This window comes from Podarcis pityusensis (genome assembly GCF_964106645.2).
Source record: "Podarcis pityusensis genome assembly, chromosome: 14".
NCBI classification, from domain to species: Eukaryota; Metazoa; Chordata; class Lepidosauria; order Squamata; family Lacertidae; genus Podarcis; species Podarcis pityusensis.
Window position 1 is genome coordinate 6,797,809 of NC_138039.1, and position 18,383 is coordinate 6,816,191.

Consider the following 18,383-nt stretch of genomic DNA (forward strand, 5'->3'; position numbering starts at 1 on the left):
GTAAATCAGGCTGGATATTTATTTATTTTTCTATTATGTTTTTAATGTAATTTTACTGGTGTTAGCTGCCCTGAGCCCGGCTCTGGCTGGGGAGGGCGGTGTATAAATAAAATTATTATTATTATTATTATTATTATTATTATTATTATTAATGAGATTGTGTCTTGTTGGAATGTAGAAGTGTTGTAAGCCAAAAATAGCTGATCTCCTGAGTTTATGCCAATAAAACTCAGAAATGTGAGGAGTCAGGATTCCAACACTGTTTATTGCAAAGCAATAGGTTGCAGTCGGATCATTCCACAAAACTGCAACACCACCCGGTGGTCCAGGCAGTGGTGTTTATAAAGTTTCAAACAAAGTATTTCAATTTTCACCAGTCATATACATCATTACCTCATTTCATGATTAATATCCATGCGCAATAAGCACTGGCAATTTCTGCTGATTAAGTTCTGATTCCCACCGTGTTGTGTTACATTGTGTTAGAGTGCATGTCGGGAACCTGTGTTACGGGACGGAAAAGACCCAACACAAGTATTAAATTTTGTCTCTGCAGCAATGGGTTCATTTGTGGTGCCATTACTTCGCAGTACCTTCTGGAGAAATCAAGGGTCGTCTTTCAGGTTAGGCTCTGTACTTCTCCTTCATTTCCCTAATAATCTTCTGTTGTAAGCAAGGGCCGGCTTTTAAAAAAGAAAGATGGCTCCTCCATCTACTTTGCAGGTGTCCTGTGGCCAAGCTACTGAGTCATTTCCCTGACTTGTAAAATGTTGCAAGCTGGAAGAGAACTCTTAGGAGAAGGATGAGCTTTCCCCAAGAGTTCTGCAAGAGAGTTTGGAAATAGCAGGCCAGTTCTAAATCTATCTTTCTATTTATTAATTGCATTTATATTCTCTTTTTTTATCCAAGGACCTCTTTTTTAAAAAAATTAATTTGTATTATGCCCTCCATCTGAAGATCTCAGGGTGGTTCACAGTTGACATACGTGGTTCTTCCTCCTTCCTCATGAGTTTCCTTATGAGTCTCCCAGGTTCAAGTCTTACACTCAAACCACTACACCACACTGGCTCCCATCAATCCAACAAAAGGACACCTGCCCCTTGACTGGCATTTTAGTATCATAGAATTGTAGAATTGGAAGGGACCACAAGGGTCATCTAGTCCAGCCCCCTGCAATGCAGGAATCTTTTGGCCAAGGTGGGAATCAAACCCACAGCCCTGAGATTAAGAGTCTCATGCTCTAAGACTGCGCCATATTGTTTTCTATGCCTGCTGAAACATTTTTATTTAGGCAAGCTACTGAGACATGTACTTTTATTTTTGTGTGTGTGTGTGTACTGTTGATTTTTATCCATATTTTGATAATTTTTTGTTTGCTTTTTATCATTATTTTTAAATGAATATTTTATACTATTATGTTAACCACTTAAGGTGTTTTTTATTATTAAATTGTACTTTATATTTGCATAAAAATATGTATATACGGCTATTCCTTTAAAATATATGAGCAGCTTACAATTATGCATAAAACCATAGAATTAAATATATATATGTAAAAGTTTAAATTAGACATCAGCTATTCATACAAAAAAAATTATGTATCGCTATTTAAAAATAAATAAATCAGCACGTGAATGAAATCTGTCTCATGCCGTTTCTATGTCCATATTTGTCCTCGTAATGATTCCCTCTTGTATTCTGTGCCTTGCCATGTAGGCCAATAATGAACGGAACTACCATATATTTTACGAGATGCTGGCTGGCCTCCCTGCTCAGCAGAAGCGGAAATTCGGCCTTCAAGAGGCAGAAACATACTATTACCTGAACCAGGTATGGGCCTCTCCTTGAAATGCCAATGGAACAGAAGGATAAAAGTGCTGGATATTATTCTTACAAATACCCAAACATTTCAATCAAGGAGGAATGGTGCACTGTCCCAGGCGGTGGTCCCAATCAGATACGGGTCTTGGCCAGGGGCAGAGAGCCTTTTTCACCCCAGGGTCTGCATTCCCTTGCGGGGAACAAATGCCTCCCTTTCATCGTATGTAGGGAGGTAACTGCGAGATTCCTGGCAAGGTGGACACTGAGGATTTTCACCGCTTGCTCGACGCCATGGAAATCCTGCACTTCACTGCCCACGATCAGGACAGCATCTTCCGAATGTTGTCTTCCATTCTACACTTGGGAAATGTCTACTTTGAAAAATACGAGGTTAGTTACTGGGATGGAAATGTAAGTCTAGTGTGCACTCTAAGGAAACGCTAAAAAAACCCCGATAAACCACACCACTTCTTCTTCCAGAGTGAGGAAGCTTCAGGATGTAGTCTGGTTGGCTGCGTGGTGCCTTGATGTTTTCCCCCTGACTACGTGGTCCCTGACTGCCTGGATCATGTAGCCAGCAAGAACTTTTAATCGTATTGGTGCAAAGAGGGGGGAGCCAAGCGAGAGCGAACGAGTGTGAAAAATGTAAATTGGAGTGTGGGGAGGTCAACTCCCATTTTCACACTGGTGATGTTGCCCCATGAAAATTGGGCACAGCTGACCCGGTGTGCGGCTGCTGTGAGAAAGGCAAATCCCATGCTGGGGTTAACTAGGAAAGGAATTGAAAATAAAACTGCCAATATCATAATGCTGACTATGCAAATCAATGGTGTGGCTGCATTTGGAATACTGTGTACCGTTCTGGTCGCCTCATCTCAAAAAGGATGTTGTAGATGTATATTTTCAGGACCCACCTGATTTTTGTAAACATAGATTGCTTAAAACTGCTTTGAATATTGTTTTAATGTTGTAACCTGCCCTGGGACCTTAGGGTGAAGGGCAGGTAATAAACAGACAAATATACATAAATACTAACTAACTAACTAACTAACTAACTAACTAACAAATATTACAATTGGAGAAGGTTCAGAAAAAGACAACTAAAATAATCAGGCAAAGGGAGTGACTCTATGAAGAAAGGTTGCAGCATTTGGGACTTCCAAGTATAGCGAAAGAGGTGGCATAATACTTACAAGTTTATAAAATGATGCTTGTTGTGGGAAAAAGAAAAGAGACGAGTTTTTCTCCTTCTTTTGTTGGACGCAGTGCCAGATTGCCAGATAGACAGAGTCGGCACCAGCCTATGGGCTCCAAACCTTTGGGGGGGGGCACGACAACAGATCAAAATAATATTGATTTGATCTTGAAACGAAGTGAAAAGTTCAAGCTTTCTTAGTTCAATGTTATCCTACTAGAGCGTGCACACAAGGGGCCCCTCAAGATTTCGACTGCCTAGGGGCCTCAACAGCGTTTAATCTGGCACTGGCTGGACGGGAAAGGAAGCTGACTGTTGAAAAACGTTGGACAGATAAATTAAACAAAGGACTTCTTATGCAATACAGTGTTAAACTTTGGAACTCACTCCCACAGGAGGCAGTGGTGGTCTCCAACTTGGATGGCTTTAAAATAAGATTGGACAAATTAATGGAGGAGAGAGCTGTCAGTGGTTACTTGCCATGATGGCAAGAGGCAATAATACCAGTTGCCACAAGAAGGGAATGTGCTGCTCTTGGGTCCTCCTTGTGGGTTTCCCACAGGCACCTGGTTAGCTTCTGTGACGAGCGGATGCTGGAGGAGGTGCTGCCTTATCCAGCAGCCTGTTTTTGCTGTATGTTCTTGAATGTCAACCATAAGTAAATATAAGGTCGCCCAGCCTCTTTGCAAACATGCCTTGACTTGGTACTTTGCAGACAGATTGCCAGGAGGTGGCTTCGGTGGTGAGCGCCCGGGAGATCCGCGTTGTGGCCGATCTGTTGAAAATCTCCCCCGAGGGCTTGCAGAAGTCCATCACCTTCAAAGTGACGGTAAAGGGGCAGGCAGTCCTGAGTGCGGAGCTGGGAGGATGGGCACCGAAGGGCAGGTGTCTGCTACTCTGCTTCCGGGCCAAGAACAGTTAAAGGGTTCAGGAGGCAGAGACCCTTTTATTCTGACCTGGAATTCTGAACTGTTTTTAAAACAAACAAAAAAAAAATGTGGAGTGTTGAATATTTTGTGCTGCTTCTGTGCAATGCATCTATTTGTTGCCTTTAATTATAGAATCATATACAGTGGTACCTCGGGTTACATACGCTTCAGGTTACATACGCTTCAGGTAACACACTCCGCTAACCTAGAAATAGTGCTTCAGGTTAAGAACTTTGCTTCAGGATGAGAACAGAAATCGGGCTCCGGCGGCCTGGTGGCAGCGGGAGGCCCCATTAGCTAAAGTGGTGCTTCAGGTTAAGAACAGTTTCAGGTTAAGAACGGACCTCCGGAACGAATTAAGTACTTAACCCGAGGTACCACTGTAATTTTAGAGTTGGAAGGGCCCCAAGGTTCATCTAGTCCAACTCCCTACAATGCAGGGACTCCTGCTCAGAGCCGTTCCTGGGTTGTCTCGAACCACCAGCCTCTTGGTTAACAGCCAGATGCACTGACCCACAGGCGGGCTCTATTGTTTGTCTGTTAGTTTTTAATTATTATAATAAATTGTGCTCTTAATATTTTGTCGTAAGCTGCCCAGGGAATGTTTGTTTATGATGGGCTTCTATATAAACGTAATAATAAATTATAGTAATAATAGGCATGGTTACTCAGCAGGTTGCTCAGGGAGGGACAAATGCTTCCCTTCCCTTAGTGATGAATTGCTTAGACCAAAGAGTGTTGTTATGCCCTATATGTTACATTGCAGGAAGGAGAATGTGGTCACCTGACTTCTTGGCAAAAAGGCTCTGCCTAGAGGTATCTCATTGATTACTGCAGTCATCCTTGCCCCCCAGCCAGTTGACCTGGTGGGACAGTGGATGGACTCAGGAGCTTCCAGTTTGAGCCCAGCAGCACCTGTGGATTAGGACGGGGATAGATAAAGCTTTATTTGCATTGATAGCCATGTTCAAATATATAAAAGGATGTCACATAGAGGAGGGAGAAAGGTTGTTTTCTGCTGCTCCAGAGAAGCGGACACGGAGCAATGGATCCAAACTACAAGAAAGAAGATTCCACCTAAACATTAGGAAGAACTTCCTGACAGTAAGAGCTGTTCGACAGTGGAATTTGCTGCCAAGGAGTGTGGTGGAGTCTCCTTCTTTGGAGGTCTTTAAGCAGAGGCTTGACAACCATATGTCAGGAGTGCTCTGATGGTGTTTCCTGCTTGGCAGGGGGTTGGACTCAATGGCCCTTGTGGTCTCTTCCAGCTCTATGATTCTATGAGTCTATGATTAGCCAATGGCCATAGCAACAATAAAACATTACAGTATACGCAGAAAGGGAAATTTGATATAAGAGCACAATTTAAAGTCCTGAATCAGCAGCCAGTTAGTGGCCCTTATTCTGATTGCGCCTGCTATGAACCTAGCAATCTTTGCTGTTATCTGCTCATTTTGATCTGATAGAAGAAAGGACATTGTGGCAGTGGTTGAGAGCCCTGGGATGGTTAGTACGAGTGGGGTGATGATCTCGTTCCTCAGGTCTTTGCTGAGAGTGCAAGACAGGAGGACGTGTGCCGCTGTTTCGGTGCTACCGTCTCCACAGGGGCAAAGACGTTTCTCAGGCAGGATCTTTTGGAATCGACCCTCAAGTACCGCAGATGGCAAAGCATCCAGTCTTGCAAGTGTAAAAGCACGCCTGTATTTTGGGATAGTAAGTTTGTGCAGATATGGGGCCAGAGAATCAAAATAGAAAGGTGTTAGGACGGGGGAGATTCCATGAGGTGGTGGTGGTGGGGACATGATAGTTTGTGTGACTGGCGCCAACCATCGGAGGGAAGCCATCTTTCTTTTTCCTTCACTTTCTCGACAGGAAACCATGAGAGAAAAGATATACACACCCCTCACTGTCGACAGTGCCGTTGATGCCAGGTAAACAGAAACCCCATCCATCTCCACAACCGTAAAGGAGAGAGCCATGTGTAAATACTGCAACTCACCCTCAACACCCCTACTTGTGACCTTGTCTTCTTCCATTTCTTTGCCCACAGCGCTTGTGTATGTGTTTTTTCCTTTCCTCTTTCCCTCAGAGATGCCATTGCCAAGATCCTCTACTCCTTGCTCTTTAACTGGCTCATCGACAGGATTAACAGGCTCACCTACCCCAGGCAAGAGACCCTGTCCATCGCCGTCTTGGATATCTATGGCTTTGAGGTGAGGGAAGAAGTGTTCAGCCAATTGCAACCGGGGCCTTCCCCAGAAACTTCTATTTGGTGCCCAACACAAATGTCCCTTGACAAAGGACCTAAGATACGGGGGGGGGGGGGGAGGATAGGATAACACACACACACCCAGTGCCCCCAGAATGGTGCTTGTCACACCAAGGTGGCTGGTGCTCTCTGGAACTAACTGGGTGGAAGCAGGGCCAGATTGAGGTTAGATAAGGCCCTAAGCTACTGAAGGTAATGGGGCCCTTTATATGTCCAGCTGTCCTTTGTCAAAAACAAATTGTCACTGGTTTTTTTGTGTTGAATATATGCCATGCGGTAATTTATGGACCTAATAGGTATCTAAAGACATTTCCACATAACAAAATATGTATTTTATCAAAGTAATTTCTTTTTTATCTTATATTTTGGAGATGTACATCCAAGTACATCCAGGGTTTTTTTCTTTAAGTTTTTTTGGGGGGCCCCAAGAGAGTGGGGCCCTAAGCTATAGCTTGTTTAGCTTATACGTAAATCTGGCACTGGGTGGAAGGCATGGAGCCATAGCGAAAAACAGGCAGAGACAACTTATGTTCATTTTGCCTCCATCCTCCTCCCTGGTGGGTTCTTCATGGGGCAGCACTGAGACCAAGGAGGGGGAATCCAGCAGGCAGAACCACCTACTGGATTGTAAGAAAGACAGGAAGCAGGTATGGGCTGGCAGAGGGCAGACAGAGGCTAGTGGGGCCGTGCCCTGCTTGTCCCTGATGAACCAGCCTCCAGTGCTGCAATGGCTGCTGCTTCTGATATTCCCGGAGGCAGGCTCAGTTCGAGAATGGCAGGCTGGGCTGTGGAGCTCTTCTCCTCTATACTGGGTAGCCTCAAGTAGCCTTTTGCTTTGCATGTACACATTTTTTAAACTTGCGGTCTGAATTTTGAATAGGATCTGGGCTTCAACAGCTTTGAGCAGTTGTGCATCAATTACGCAAATGAGTATCTCCAATTCTTCTTCAACAAGATTGTCTTCAAGGAGGAGCAGGTGAGGCCAGAATCCACCATCACCACCATTCTTGGGATTTTAGAGCACCACATTTTTTGATGGATCTGCAGCTATGTTGCACTGGGTGTGTGTATGTGTGTGTGTGTGTGTTTAATGCTGATAAGTTTCATTTTCCTGTTTGCTCTTTTTGTTATAGCTTGCTATTTTTGGTCATTTGTTTTTAAATGATGTGTGTCCCCTTGGAAAATTTGCCATAGGCAGGATGCAAATATCAATAAATAAGTAAATAAAAGCAGCTGGAGCTGCAGGCATCAGTTCATTTGGTGAGGGTGGAGGGGCAGCAGATACAAATCTAACTAATAAATACATTCTGTATTCAGGAGGAATATATCCGGGAGCATCTTGAGTGGAGAGAAATACCTTTCAATGACAACCAGCCTTGCATTGACCTCATTGCCCATAGGCCTTATGGGATTTTAAGGATCCTGGATGACCAGAGCAGTTTCCCTCAGGTACCACTTGGTGCTGGGTAGAATCCATGCATTTTTTTATTTTTTTAAGTCTGTTCTAGTCGCAGGATGGCAACTAACTGCTTTTGCTCAGAAGCACCTTCCCCATGTATTCATTTATGGAGGCAAGGGAAGCAATTATCCCCCTTTGAGGGGGTGGCACTCTTTCTATGATCAAAGAGCCTTGGAATGAAAGCACCAGAATTTCTGGGAGCAAGCGTTGGCCAACGTTTCATGTCCTAATAAATACTGTGGTTGGATCATTCAACGACTCTCAGTGCAAAGGCACAGCGTAACGGCCTGTCTTTCAAAGAGTCTGTCCCTTGCATCTCTGTTTGAGTCACCATTCTGGGCTCAAGCAGCTGAGGGACTTGTGCAGAACCGTGGTGTTTGGCTCTAGAAGGTGGCCGGTTCTTCCTCTTTCACACTCAAAAAGTGTGCCTCGTCTGTCCCAATGGTAGACGCCACTGGCCTAAAATGGAAAGTGTTTGCAGCAATGGTGAACTTGAATGTCGTCCACAGGGTGGACGACATGGGGCACTGCTAGTCTGACCCAGTTATTCCTTTGCCTTGCCAGGCCACGGATCACACATTTCTCCAGAAGTGTCATTACCACCATGGCGCCAACCCGCTTTACTCCAAACCGAAGATGCCGCTACCCGAATTCTCCATCAAGCACTATGCTGGCAAAGTCACCTACCAGGTGAGACACCGGGTGGTTGGGAAGGAGCAACACAAAGAGGAAGAACAGGGAACATTCTACACACATAAGGTGCTTGGTGCCTGGGACCCCCAGCCTCCAGCCCCTCCTGTGCCACCGTCACCCTGTTTCCACTGCAAGCCTGTCAGACTGTGCTCTGTGCCTTCACAGCACCATCTGGGCTGCAGCTCCAGCCTGCCTAGGCATTGCATCAGCTGGCCCTGCCAAGATCAGGGTGGCACTGAGGAGCAGTTATTATCAGGGCAGCCTTTTCAGCCCCACGTAGCACAGAAAGTAAGGGCGCCTGGGCCAGACTTCTCCCTGCTTTGAATGGAGAGGTGCTGCACACATAGACTATATTTTGGCTCAGAAAATATAATGCATTTCTTAACCCCACTGCAGGTACACAAGTTCTTGGATAAAAACTACGATCAGGTTCGCCTGGACGTCCTGGAGCTTTTTGTCAACAGCAAAATCAAAGTAGGTGTTTTGGGGTGGTCTCAGGTCGGCTGGCTCCAGTGCATCTGATAGCTTCTGTGTTTGGAAGAGTAGGGCGAAGCAGTGTGGTGTGGCTGTTGTTAGTAGCGTCACCCAAATAATACAGATGGAGTCCGGAGAGAAAAGAAACTGATAAAACTTAACTGGGTTAATTGAAAAAAACAACAACAACCACATAATATGAAGAGAAATAAACATAGAGGTAATGTCTTTCTTAATTCAGGCCTTGTTCATAGCAGGAAGACATACAACAACACAAACAGGAAGGAAAAAGCTCCCTCACAACTGCACAGCCAATGAGAGTATGAGTTACCTCAGCAAGCATCATGCCACGCTGCCTGGTTGCTAAGCAACACCTCCACCCATCCCTCTTCTTGTCTCTGTGACTTTAACCCTAACTGAATTAACCCATAAATCACACAGCAAATCAGAGCACAAGTTACCTCAGCAAGGCTTATGCCCCGCTGCCTGGTTGTTAAGCAACACCTCCACCTGTGTCCCCCCCCCCGCTCATTGACTTTAACACTAACTGAATTAACCCTTAAGTTACACACAGAATGATCTCTGCTGTTGCACTTCCAACAGTGGTGGGGAGCATAGGAATGGGGACTTGCAGTTACAGGTTGTCTAAATGGGTGATAATTAAAGGTCATTCCTGGCTTCACTGATTGACCTTGGAGCAGTCACTATCTCTCTGCATAACCTACTCTGCAGGGCTGGTGTACATCCGGGTGATTGAACATTTTTTGTCCTGAGGGGCATATTGGCCGATCCATTCAGGGAGCCCACACCAGGGGTAGGTATGGCCAAAATTGGCTATGGCCAACTCTCACACACAGACTTGCACTCATGCACACACAAACCCACACACCTAGGTCTCTCTGCTCAGCTGATCTGTGTATATTAGCTTAAGGAAACTTACTGCCATCTCTGTGCTCATCAAATTATGAATCTGATGACCAGGGAGGGGCAGATTTGCATGGCCATCAAGGTACAGTGCTGGATGGAGAGGTTTTAATGTCTCTGCACTCCCCAGGGGTGGATTCCATATACATATACATATACATATACATATATGTGTATATATATATATATATATATATATATATATATATATATTTGACCCAGCTGCAAAAATAGATGAGGTATTGGGTAGGGGAGAAATATCAGACCTTTCAACCACTCCTGGTCTACACTATTCTCACCTAGGGATTTCGTCCAGGACAGCCCTGATTTCAATGCTAACCTGCTTGTTTAATACTTTCCAGACGAGGATCAGAGCATAGCTTATCCTTTGAAAGTCACACTTCTCCTAACCTTGCAGTGCAGTTTTCCAGCCCCCAAAACACGTGTATGCAGGGGAATAAATGCCTAGAAATACTGCACTGGACTACTTTAGTGCATTGTACTGGGGAAAATTGCTTGCCAATTGCATCTGCTAGACCGAATGGTGTATAAACACAGGTGTATCAGGGGAAATGCACAAGAAAATGAGTGTCAATGTTCATGCAAACTATTTTTTTTTTTAATCACAATCTGATCTTGAAATGGGGCGAACTGAAATTTAAGATGGGGTGGGGGGAAGAAACTAAGATGGACAGATCCATCCATCCTTATAATCTCTCCCTGTTCTCATTTCATCCTCACGACAGCCACGCAAGGTAGGTTAGGCTGGCAGAGAGTGGCTTGCCCAAGATCCCCCAGCAAACGTCCTGCGTGCAGGGAGAGCTGGATCAAAATGGAATAAGTTGCGAATGTCCCACCTGCTCCCAAAATGCCCCCTACAAAATGTCTCCTCTGCTCTTGCCCCAGATGGTGGCCAACCTGTTCTACAGCCATGCCCAGGTGATAGCTCAGCAGAAGACCATGATGGGGAGAAGCAGCACCAGCAGGCGGAAATTTAAGTCCCACACGGTGGCAGCAAAATTCCAGCAGTCGCTTTCGGACCTCGTGGATAAAATGGAGAGGTGAGTGAGGAAGGCATAGGGCAAGCACTTGTGTAAATAGCTTTTCAAATTGCCGACATGGAGGGCCCATGAACCAGATCAGGACCCTGGCAGGCTGGCAGGCAAAGGAGTCCAAAACCCGCTGTTCCAGGTTCTCTTCCAGCCCTGCCTGGAGATGTCAGGGAGTGAACCTGGCACCTCTTGCTTGCAAAGCAAAGTCGTTGAGCTATAGTCAAAGACATAGGAACGTCAGAAGCTTAGCTATGTCTACACTGACACACAGCGGCTGTCCAGGATTTCAGATGGTGTTTTCTCCCTGTCCTGCCTGGAGGTACCAGGGATTGGACCTGCGTTGAGCTAAGATCCTTCCCCTGAAAATTAAGCAAGATTCTATTCCTCAGTGTTACAGGTCTTGTATAAAGGGATGGAACTGCCTCCTGTCAAATCAGAACATTGGTACAGCTAGCCCAGTATGGTCCATACGGTCTGGCAGCAGCTCTCTGTGGTTTCAGACAGGAGACATTCTCATTTCTACCTGGAGATGCTGAGGATTTAACCTGCATGCAAAGCTGGCACTCTCCCACTAAGCTGCAGCCCTTCCCCAGAGGTGGCAAGGAATAGATTTAGGTCCTTTGCACATTTGTTGCTTCCCGTAGAGTGAAGCAGCGGTGATTTTGATACTGTATGCGGGTGGTTTTTAAATTGACCCATGACCTGGATCGGGACCATGGCTAGTTGTGAGGGGAGCAAGGGGGTCCTGAACCTGCTGTTTGCATGAGCAGGATATTTCCCATTCGTGCCAGTGGGAGCTTCTTCCTTCATGCAAATAGCAGGCAATTCCATTCAATATGCACCACTTTCAGGATGAAGAAATTTTATAGTCCCATCGTATGTGTGTTTTTTTCTTCTTCTGCAGATGTAACCCTTTCTTCGTCCGCTGCATCAAACCCAACAATAAGAAGGTATGGACTTGCTGTGTCCTAAGGGGAAAGGGACATAGGAAGTGGCCTTTTTGCAGAGTCAGGCTGCTGGTCCATCTAGTTCAATGTTGCTGTCACTGACTGGCAGCAGCTCTGCAGGGTTTCAGGCAGAAGTCTTTCTTAGCCCTTCCTGGAACTGCCAGGGGTTGAACTTGAGACCTATTGCATGCAAAAGCAGGTGCCCTACCACTGAACTATGGCCCTCCCTCAAGAGCGTTTTCATAGAACAGTAGGGCTGAAAGGAACCGCAAGGGTCATCTGGTACAACCCCCTGCAATGCAGGAAATTTTGATCATGGCATTTAATGGCTTCACTTTCATCCCACCCCCTTGCAGTGTTAACACAGCTGCAGCCAAGCCTCTCCCTCCTTGTAGCTTCTCCTGCAGAACCACAGCTTCTACAATGCTGCCTTATGATCTCTAAACTATTTCTCCTACTGCCCTTCCGTAACCCTCACTCATTTCCTTCCAATTGTCTCCTCAATAGTATTTTGGCACCTGCTGAGTCATTCAGAAACTGATGGATGCTGAGTCATCCATCACAGGTAAAGGAAGGCCTGTCACTAAACGGTGCTTCTTCTGGCCTGAAAACCCAGTGGTCTTGAGTCGTCCAGAGATTTCCTCTCTCACACTCTGTCAGGCTCGTTTCTCCTATCACGATATGAATCCTGAACCAGTCAGCTCATTTACTATCCTATCCAATGCTCTCCTTCGCTCTCCCTCAACCAGAAGCCAGGACTTTTTGAGCCTGACGTAGTCAGCAGCCAGCTGCGGTACTCGGGAATTCTGGAGACCATCCGCATCCGCAAAGAGGGCTTTCCAGTTCGCATCCCCTTCCAAACGTTCATTGAAAGGTATGGTCAACAAGAGCTCTGACCCAGGAAGGCAAGGAAGGGGAAGAGCAATTGCAGGCTCCGACAGGCAGGCTTGGCTGCAGTATTCTTGCTAATTTTGCCCGGGGGGGCTTTGGTGGGAAAGGACTTTGTCGAAAGCTTTATTTAGTGACCCAGGTATACAGTGTCTACCAGGGCTCCCCTAACCACATGCTTATTAGCAGAGCCAGCCCAAAATGTTTTGCTGCTGTGTTCGCCCCTGTTCCAGAAGCTGACCAGGGTGGCAATTGACTTTTTGTTCAGTTGTGGCACTACGTTAGTATCCTTTGTTGGGTGAGAAGGAAAAATAAAACTGTACAGTGGTACCTCGGATTAAGTACTTAATTCGTTCTGGAGGTCCGTACTTAACCTGAAACTGTTCTTAACCTGAAGCACCACTTTAGCTAATGGGGCCTCCTGCTGCTGCCGTGCCGCCGGAGCACAATTTCTGTTCTCATCCTGAAGCAAAGTTCTTAACCTGAAGCACTATTTCTGGGTTAGCGGAGTCTGTAACCTGAAGTGTATGTAACCTGAAGCGTATGTAACCCGAGGTACCACTGTATATAGAAAGGATTTTTGGACTTTGACTCCCATAAGCCCCAGCCAGCATAGCCAGTGATGAGGGATGATGGGAGTTATAGTCCAGCAACAGTTGGAGGGCACCTAATCACACCCTCAGCCTGTCTCTTTAGGTACCGCTGCCTTGTTGATATCAAACAAGGCATGATCCCAGATGCGTGGAACAGTGCGGTAGTGCTGAAGAAGCTATGCGCAGTCACCCCCGATATGTACTGCATTGGAGCCACCAAGGTACAGCCGCCATTTTCCTTGATAATCATGGTTGTAGAATCATAGAATCATAGAATCATAGAATCATAGAATCATAGAGCTGGAAGAGACCACAAGGGCCATCGAGTCCAACCCCCTGCCAAGCAGGAAACACCATCAGAGCACTCCTGACATATGGTTGTCAAGCCTCTGCTTAAAGACCTCCAAAGAAGGAGACTCCACCACACTCCTTGGCAGCAACTTCCACTGTCGAACAGCTCTTACTGTCAGGAAGTTCTTCCTAATGTTTAGGTGGAATCTTCTTTCTTGTAGTTTGGATCCATTGCTCCGTGTCCGCTTCTCTGGAGCAGCAGAAAACAACCTTTCTCCCTCCTCTATGTGACATCCTTTTATATATTTGAACATGGCTATCATATCACCCCTTAACCTCCTCTTCTCCAGGCTAAACATGCCCAGCTCCCTTAGCCGTTCCTCATAAGGCATCGTTTCCAGGCCTTTGACCATTTTGGTTGCCCTCCTCTGGACACGTTCCAGTTTGTCAGTGTCCTTCTTGAACTGTGGTGCCCAGAACTGGACACAGTACTCCAGGTGAGGTCTGACCAGGGCAGAATACAGTGGCAATACAGTTGTAAGTAACTGTTGGGCAGCTTGGAGCGTGGAAATTCCCACCCCTGGATTTTCTGTCATGGGGTGATGAGCCATGGGGTCTCTCCGCCTCTCAGCTGACCAAGGGGATTGGGCAGGGAGAGGGGAGGCAGCAAGGCCACATCCATTGGCCAGGCTGGGAGAGCTGCCACAGAGCTCCTCCTCTCTCAGAAGTGTCTCCATCCGTAGACATTCCACCTGGTTGCATCTGAGGGAGAAATGAGATACCTAAGCCCCTTCCACTGGCAAGGCTTAGACACTGGCGGAGGAAGGGGGTGCGGTTGGTGCAGGCCGTCCCAGGTGTCATCCCTGAGGGGGGGTGACATTGCTGCCCCGCCGCCTGGGACTCTCGCCGTGGGCACCACCCCCCTGGGATGCTTGCCCCTGCCCCCGTGGGCAGCTTGCCCCACCCCTGGGTGCTAGCTCCACCTCTGGGCTTAGACCAACTCACATTCGGCCAAAGAACTGCCCCTCGCATCAGTTGTCAAAGAGATAAACGATTATGCAACCTCCCGTAGACATCTGAAGACAGCCCTGGGTAGGGAAGCTTTTAATGCTTGTTGTATCTTATGTTTTCTTATATTCTGTTGGAAGCCGCTCAGGGTGGCTGGGGCAACCCAGTCAGAGGGGCAAGGTACAAGTAATAAATGATTATGGTTATTCCACTTGGCCATTACCACTGACTTAATCACAAAACAGTATGAGAAAGTTTGTGGTATTCTCATGGGGCCTACCTGAATGGATTTGTTTTGCTCCTCCTCTTTGCCATTCCTGTTTATTACTTTTACATGACGTCTCTTAGATTGTAATGTGTTATTGTAAAACAGAAACTACCCCCCCCAGCATAGGAGCCAACTCCTAGGGGCCAAGGGGTCTTCAGCCCCCCAAATAAAATATTTGAGGAGGGTGCCCCCCCCCAATTGATGGACATTGCCAGTCAAATGGTGTGCATGCACTGCATCATGTGATCAATTATCCAGGGCAGGGCTTACTTGGGCCCCCCCAATATTTTATTGAAGTTGGTCCTCCTGCCCCGCCAGTGCTTTGATGGGAAAGCTGTTGTATAAATGTCATGAATAACTGAATGCCAAGGAAAGTTGGGTGTAGGTAGCAGCCACCCAGAACCACCGCAGTGGGTTGGTTAAGAGCACTGGCCTAGGACCTAGGAGAGACCAGGGTTCAAATCCACACTTCAGCCGTGAAGCTCACTGGGTTACCTTGGAAGCCAGTTGCTGCTTCTCGGCCTAACCCACCTCGCAGGGTTGTTTTGAGAAAGAATCAGGAGAGGGAGGACTGTGTACGCCACCCTTGATCGCCTTGAAGGAAACATGGGAGAGAAGTGCAATTAATTAATTAATTAATTAATTAATGAGTTATTCTGATGCTCCTCTCCCCCTCCTCACCCCAGCTCTTCATGAAGGAGAATGTCTACCAGCACTTGGAAGGGAAGCGAGAACGGATTGTCCACATGGCAGCTCTAACGCTGCAGCGGTACACGCGCGGCTTCTTGATCAAGAAACGCTTCTTTGCCCTCCGCCACAAGATCATCCTCTTCCAGGCGCGGGCCCGAGGCTATCTTGTCAGGTGCACAGCTGCAACATGCTCTCCGCGCTAGAGATAGAGGAGGACAGGCATCTGTGTGCGCTTGGGGAGGGTGTGTGAGAACATGGGCCAGCACCAGCCATCGCCACTGTCTGACATGACGCACGTGGCGTAACGTCACATCATCATACGTCACCCCCCCCCGCCTTGCACGATGGATTGTTGGGGCAGAGGAATAGGCAGCGTAATGACATCACATCTTACACTGCGCAACACGAGGCTAGGGACGGGGAGCCACTGGCCAGTGGGTCAGCCTTGGCCCATCACGGGGTTCGACCACAAAGCCTTTTTAAAAACCACATCCACCTGCCAATCAGGTGACATCAGTGACCTGTGGGAGGCTGGCGTTCAATTCTGCATTGGTCCAACCAGCATTTGGCCCAACCTACTCCGCAGGATTTAGCCCCTGCTCACCAGCTGATGATCAGAGGTTGAATCCTGCTAAGTTCCCTGCAGAGAGTAGGACTCTGTTCATCAGGCAGCAGTTCTGCTGGGTGCTACTTCAAAGGGGAGCGTGGGGCTGTTTGAAAGCCCTTTTGCAAACAGCCCTTCACTGCTGTTTGAAGTCCCAGCAGGCTGCAAAGCACAGCACCACCTGATGTCATCTTGACGACAGGTGATTGACAGATTGACAGGTGAAGAACACCACACTAGGTGTGTCTCAGCACCTGAATTTTGATTTGCCTGTTCCCTCTGCATGTTAAACGTGTGCCATTTGTGTCTGGTCTGTTTGTCCGTTATCGTCTTTTATTTTGGTTTTTTGCCTTGGGTAGGAGAAAGTGTTGTTGAGGCTGGGTGTGATCTTTCCCACCTCCGTACCGGGGGGTTTCCCGTCCTGCAGGCAAAGGTACCGGAGGCTGCGTCGAACCCTCATCAAGGTCAGGTGCCTGGTACGCATCTATGTGAATCGCAGGAGATACCTTAAGGTGAGTCCCGTCTTGTCTGGGCACTGGTAGAGAAGGTGTGGGAACCTGGAGGGTGGCAAGGGAAGGGGATTTTGTAGCAGGCAAAATGAGACGAATTGGACACCTGCAAGCAGGACTCGAGTGCAACTGCATCCTCTCTTCCTGCCATTAAATAGGGAATCTGGGTTGAGTTGAATGTGCATTTTCACCTGTGTGCTCCATCCTCAGAGGGGGAAAAAGGCAAATTTTAAACATTGCTTTTTGTGTCTAAGCGTCACGTAATTTACATCCTCCTCACCCCACCTCCAGTTGTTCAGAGGTTTGCATAGTAAGGGCAGCAGGTTGGCTTGATTGTTTGAAGCAGTTTAGACAAACAAAGATGTCCCGCTACCCCCGAATGAATAGATCTAAACCTGTGTTACCTGTCTGGCAGGAGACTCTGAAAGCCTGCTGTATCCCTGCCCCACCCTTAATTGATGAGATGCAGGTATATTGTACTTTTTATAAACTTACAATTTTTCATTGTTGGGTTTTCAAAAGATAAATCTTCCAATGAAGATTTAAACTTCCAATGAAGTCCACAGCCTCACACTGTTGAACAGTTCTTCCTGTCAGAAACTTCTTCCTGATGTTTAGCTGGAATGCACCTTGTTCACTTTTTTTTTTGAGTAGGAGAACGACATTGCAAAATTCAGAGAAGTGCAAATTTCGAAGGATTGTTGTGCTTTGGTTCATGTCTTGTTTCGGGAATCGGGAATCATTTCCCCTCATCCTTAGTCAGAGCAACGAGAGAGGTGTTAGGAAGAAGTGAAAAAGTGAAAATGAAAGGAAGCCATATCGGCCCCCAAGAAAAAGCCACATTCCATATTAGCAAGATGCCTTTATTAGTTTGCACTGTTTTGTGACCCCTTGGTTGGCCCTTAAGGATACCTGCCCTGATGTGGGTAGAAGCAAAGAGGTTGAAGGGAGATGGTGGAGGACCAGAGAGGAGAAGCATGCAGTAGTTGAGGGGGGTCTCCTCTGTATTACTAGCTGATGATCTCTCACATTTTCATCTGGGTTTCAGCACTTGCATGAGGTGCACCGGACCATTAGGGTGAATGGAGCCCAGTCTGCCTTATCACTTACAACCAATGGGGGGGGGGAGCTGCCTGCCATTGCCACTGGTTCCAGATATCGTTGGTCTCCCTGCCTTCATCCATACCAGTTCTAATGGGCACCAGCCACCACGGATGGGCACTGAGCTTTGCCTAGGGATGGGGAAGAGATGTGATTCAGTTTGCATTTTAACTTACAAAATTTGCCCTTTCCAAAACAATCTATGAACTGCGACACAGCCGTCTTTCGAAACATGCCGTGCAGTTCTCCAACCAAGCAACGTGTACAAAAATGTACATGCTTCTGTAAAGCGTGCCTAAAAATGTGTACGTTAGTGAAAGTAACATGCAAATATGCCTTTTCGTTACGTGGATTTGTTTTGCAAAATATGTGCTTATTGGGCAAAATTGCATGCAAAAATGTGTACATTAGGAGAATCAGAATAAGAAGAATCTTCATTGGCATCAGCCATTAGCCATAGCAATAAAAAAAAAAAAAATGTACTGAAGATAGAGGTAAAAACTTAACTATACAAAATATATTCTAGAGATTTACATCAATGATCAGATAGATCTTGTTCTAATTGCCCCTGCGAAAAATGTGGCAGTTTTTGCTGTCACCTGGTTATCTTGATCTGCTAGGAGAAAGGACACAGCAGCAATGGTTGAGCGACCTGGTATGGTAGAGGG

At 46.6% G+C, this 18,383-nt stretch overlaps 1 protein-coding gene across 2 annotated transcripts in view; it reads left to right on the plus strand.

The window, feature by feature from the left end:
* The window catches only part of MYO15A (myosin XVA), a 111,426-nt gene that overhangs the window by 24,277 nt on the left and 68,766 nt on the right, over nt 1–18,383 (plus strand). For both annotated transcript variants that reach the window (XM_080981567.1, XM_080981568.1), the window contains exons 8-23: nt 557–623; nt 1,717–1,830; nt 2,050–2,211; nt 3,732–3,845; nt 5,818–5,876; nt 6,035–6,158; nt 7,095–7,190; nt 7,532–7,663; nt 8,238–8,363; nt 8,763–8,840; nt 10,671–10,825; nt 11,721–11,766; nt 12,513–12,637; nt 13,348–13,465; nt 15,498–15,673; nt 16,533–16,617. In XM_080981567.1, the coding sequence (XP_080837693.1) occupies nt 557–623; nt 1,717–1,830; nt 2,050–2,211; nt 3,732–3,845; nt 5,818–5,876; nt 6,035–6,158; nt 7,095–7,190; nt 7,532–7,663; nt 8,238–8,363; nt 8,763–8,840; nt 10,671–10,825; nt 11,721–11,766; nt 12,513–12,637; nt 13,348–13,465; nt 15,498–15,673; nt 16,533–16,617 (1,777 nt within the window). The remainder of the gene's footprint in view (nt 1–556; nt 624–1,716; nt 1,831–2,049; nt 2,212–3,731; nt 3,846–5,817; nt 5,877–6,034; nt 6,159–7,094; nt 7,191–7,531; nt 7,664–8,237; nt 8,364–8,762; nt 8,841–10,670; nt 10,826–11,720; nt 11,767–12,512; nt 12,638–13,347; nt 13,466–15,497; nt 15,674–16,532; nt 16,618–18,383) is intronic.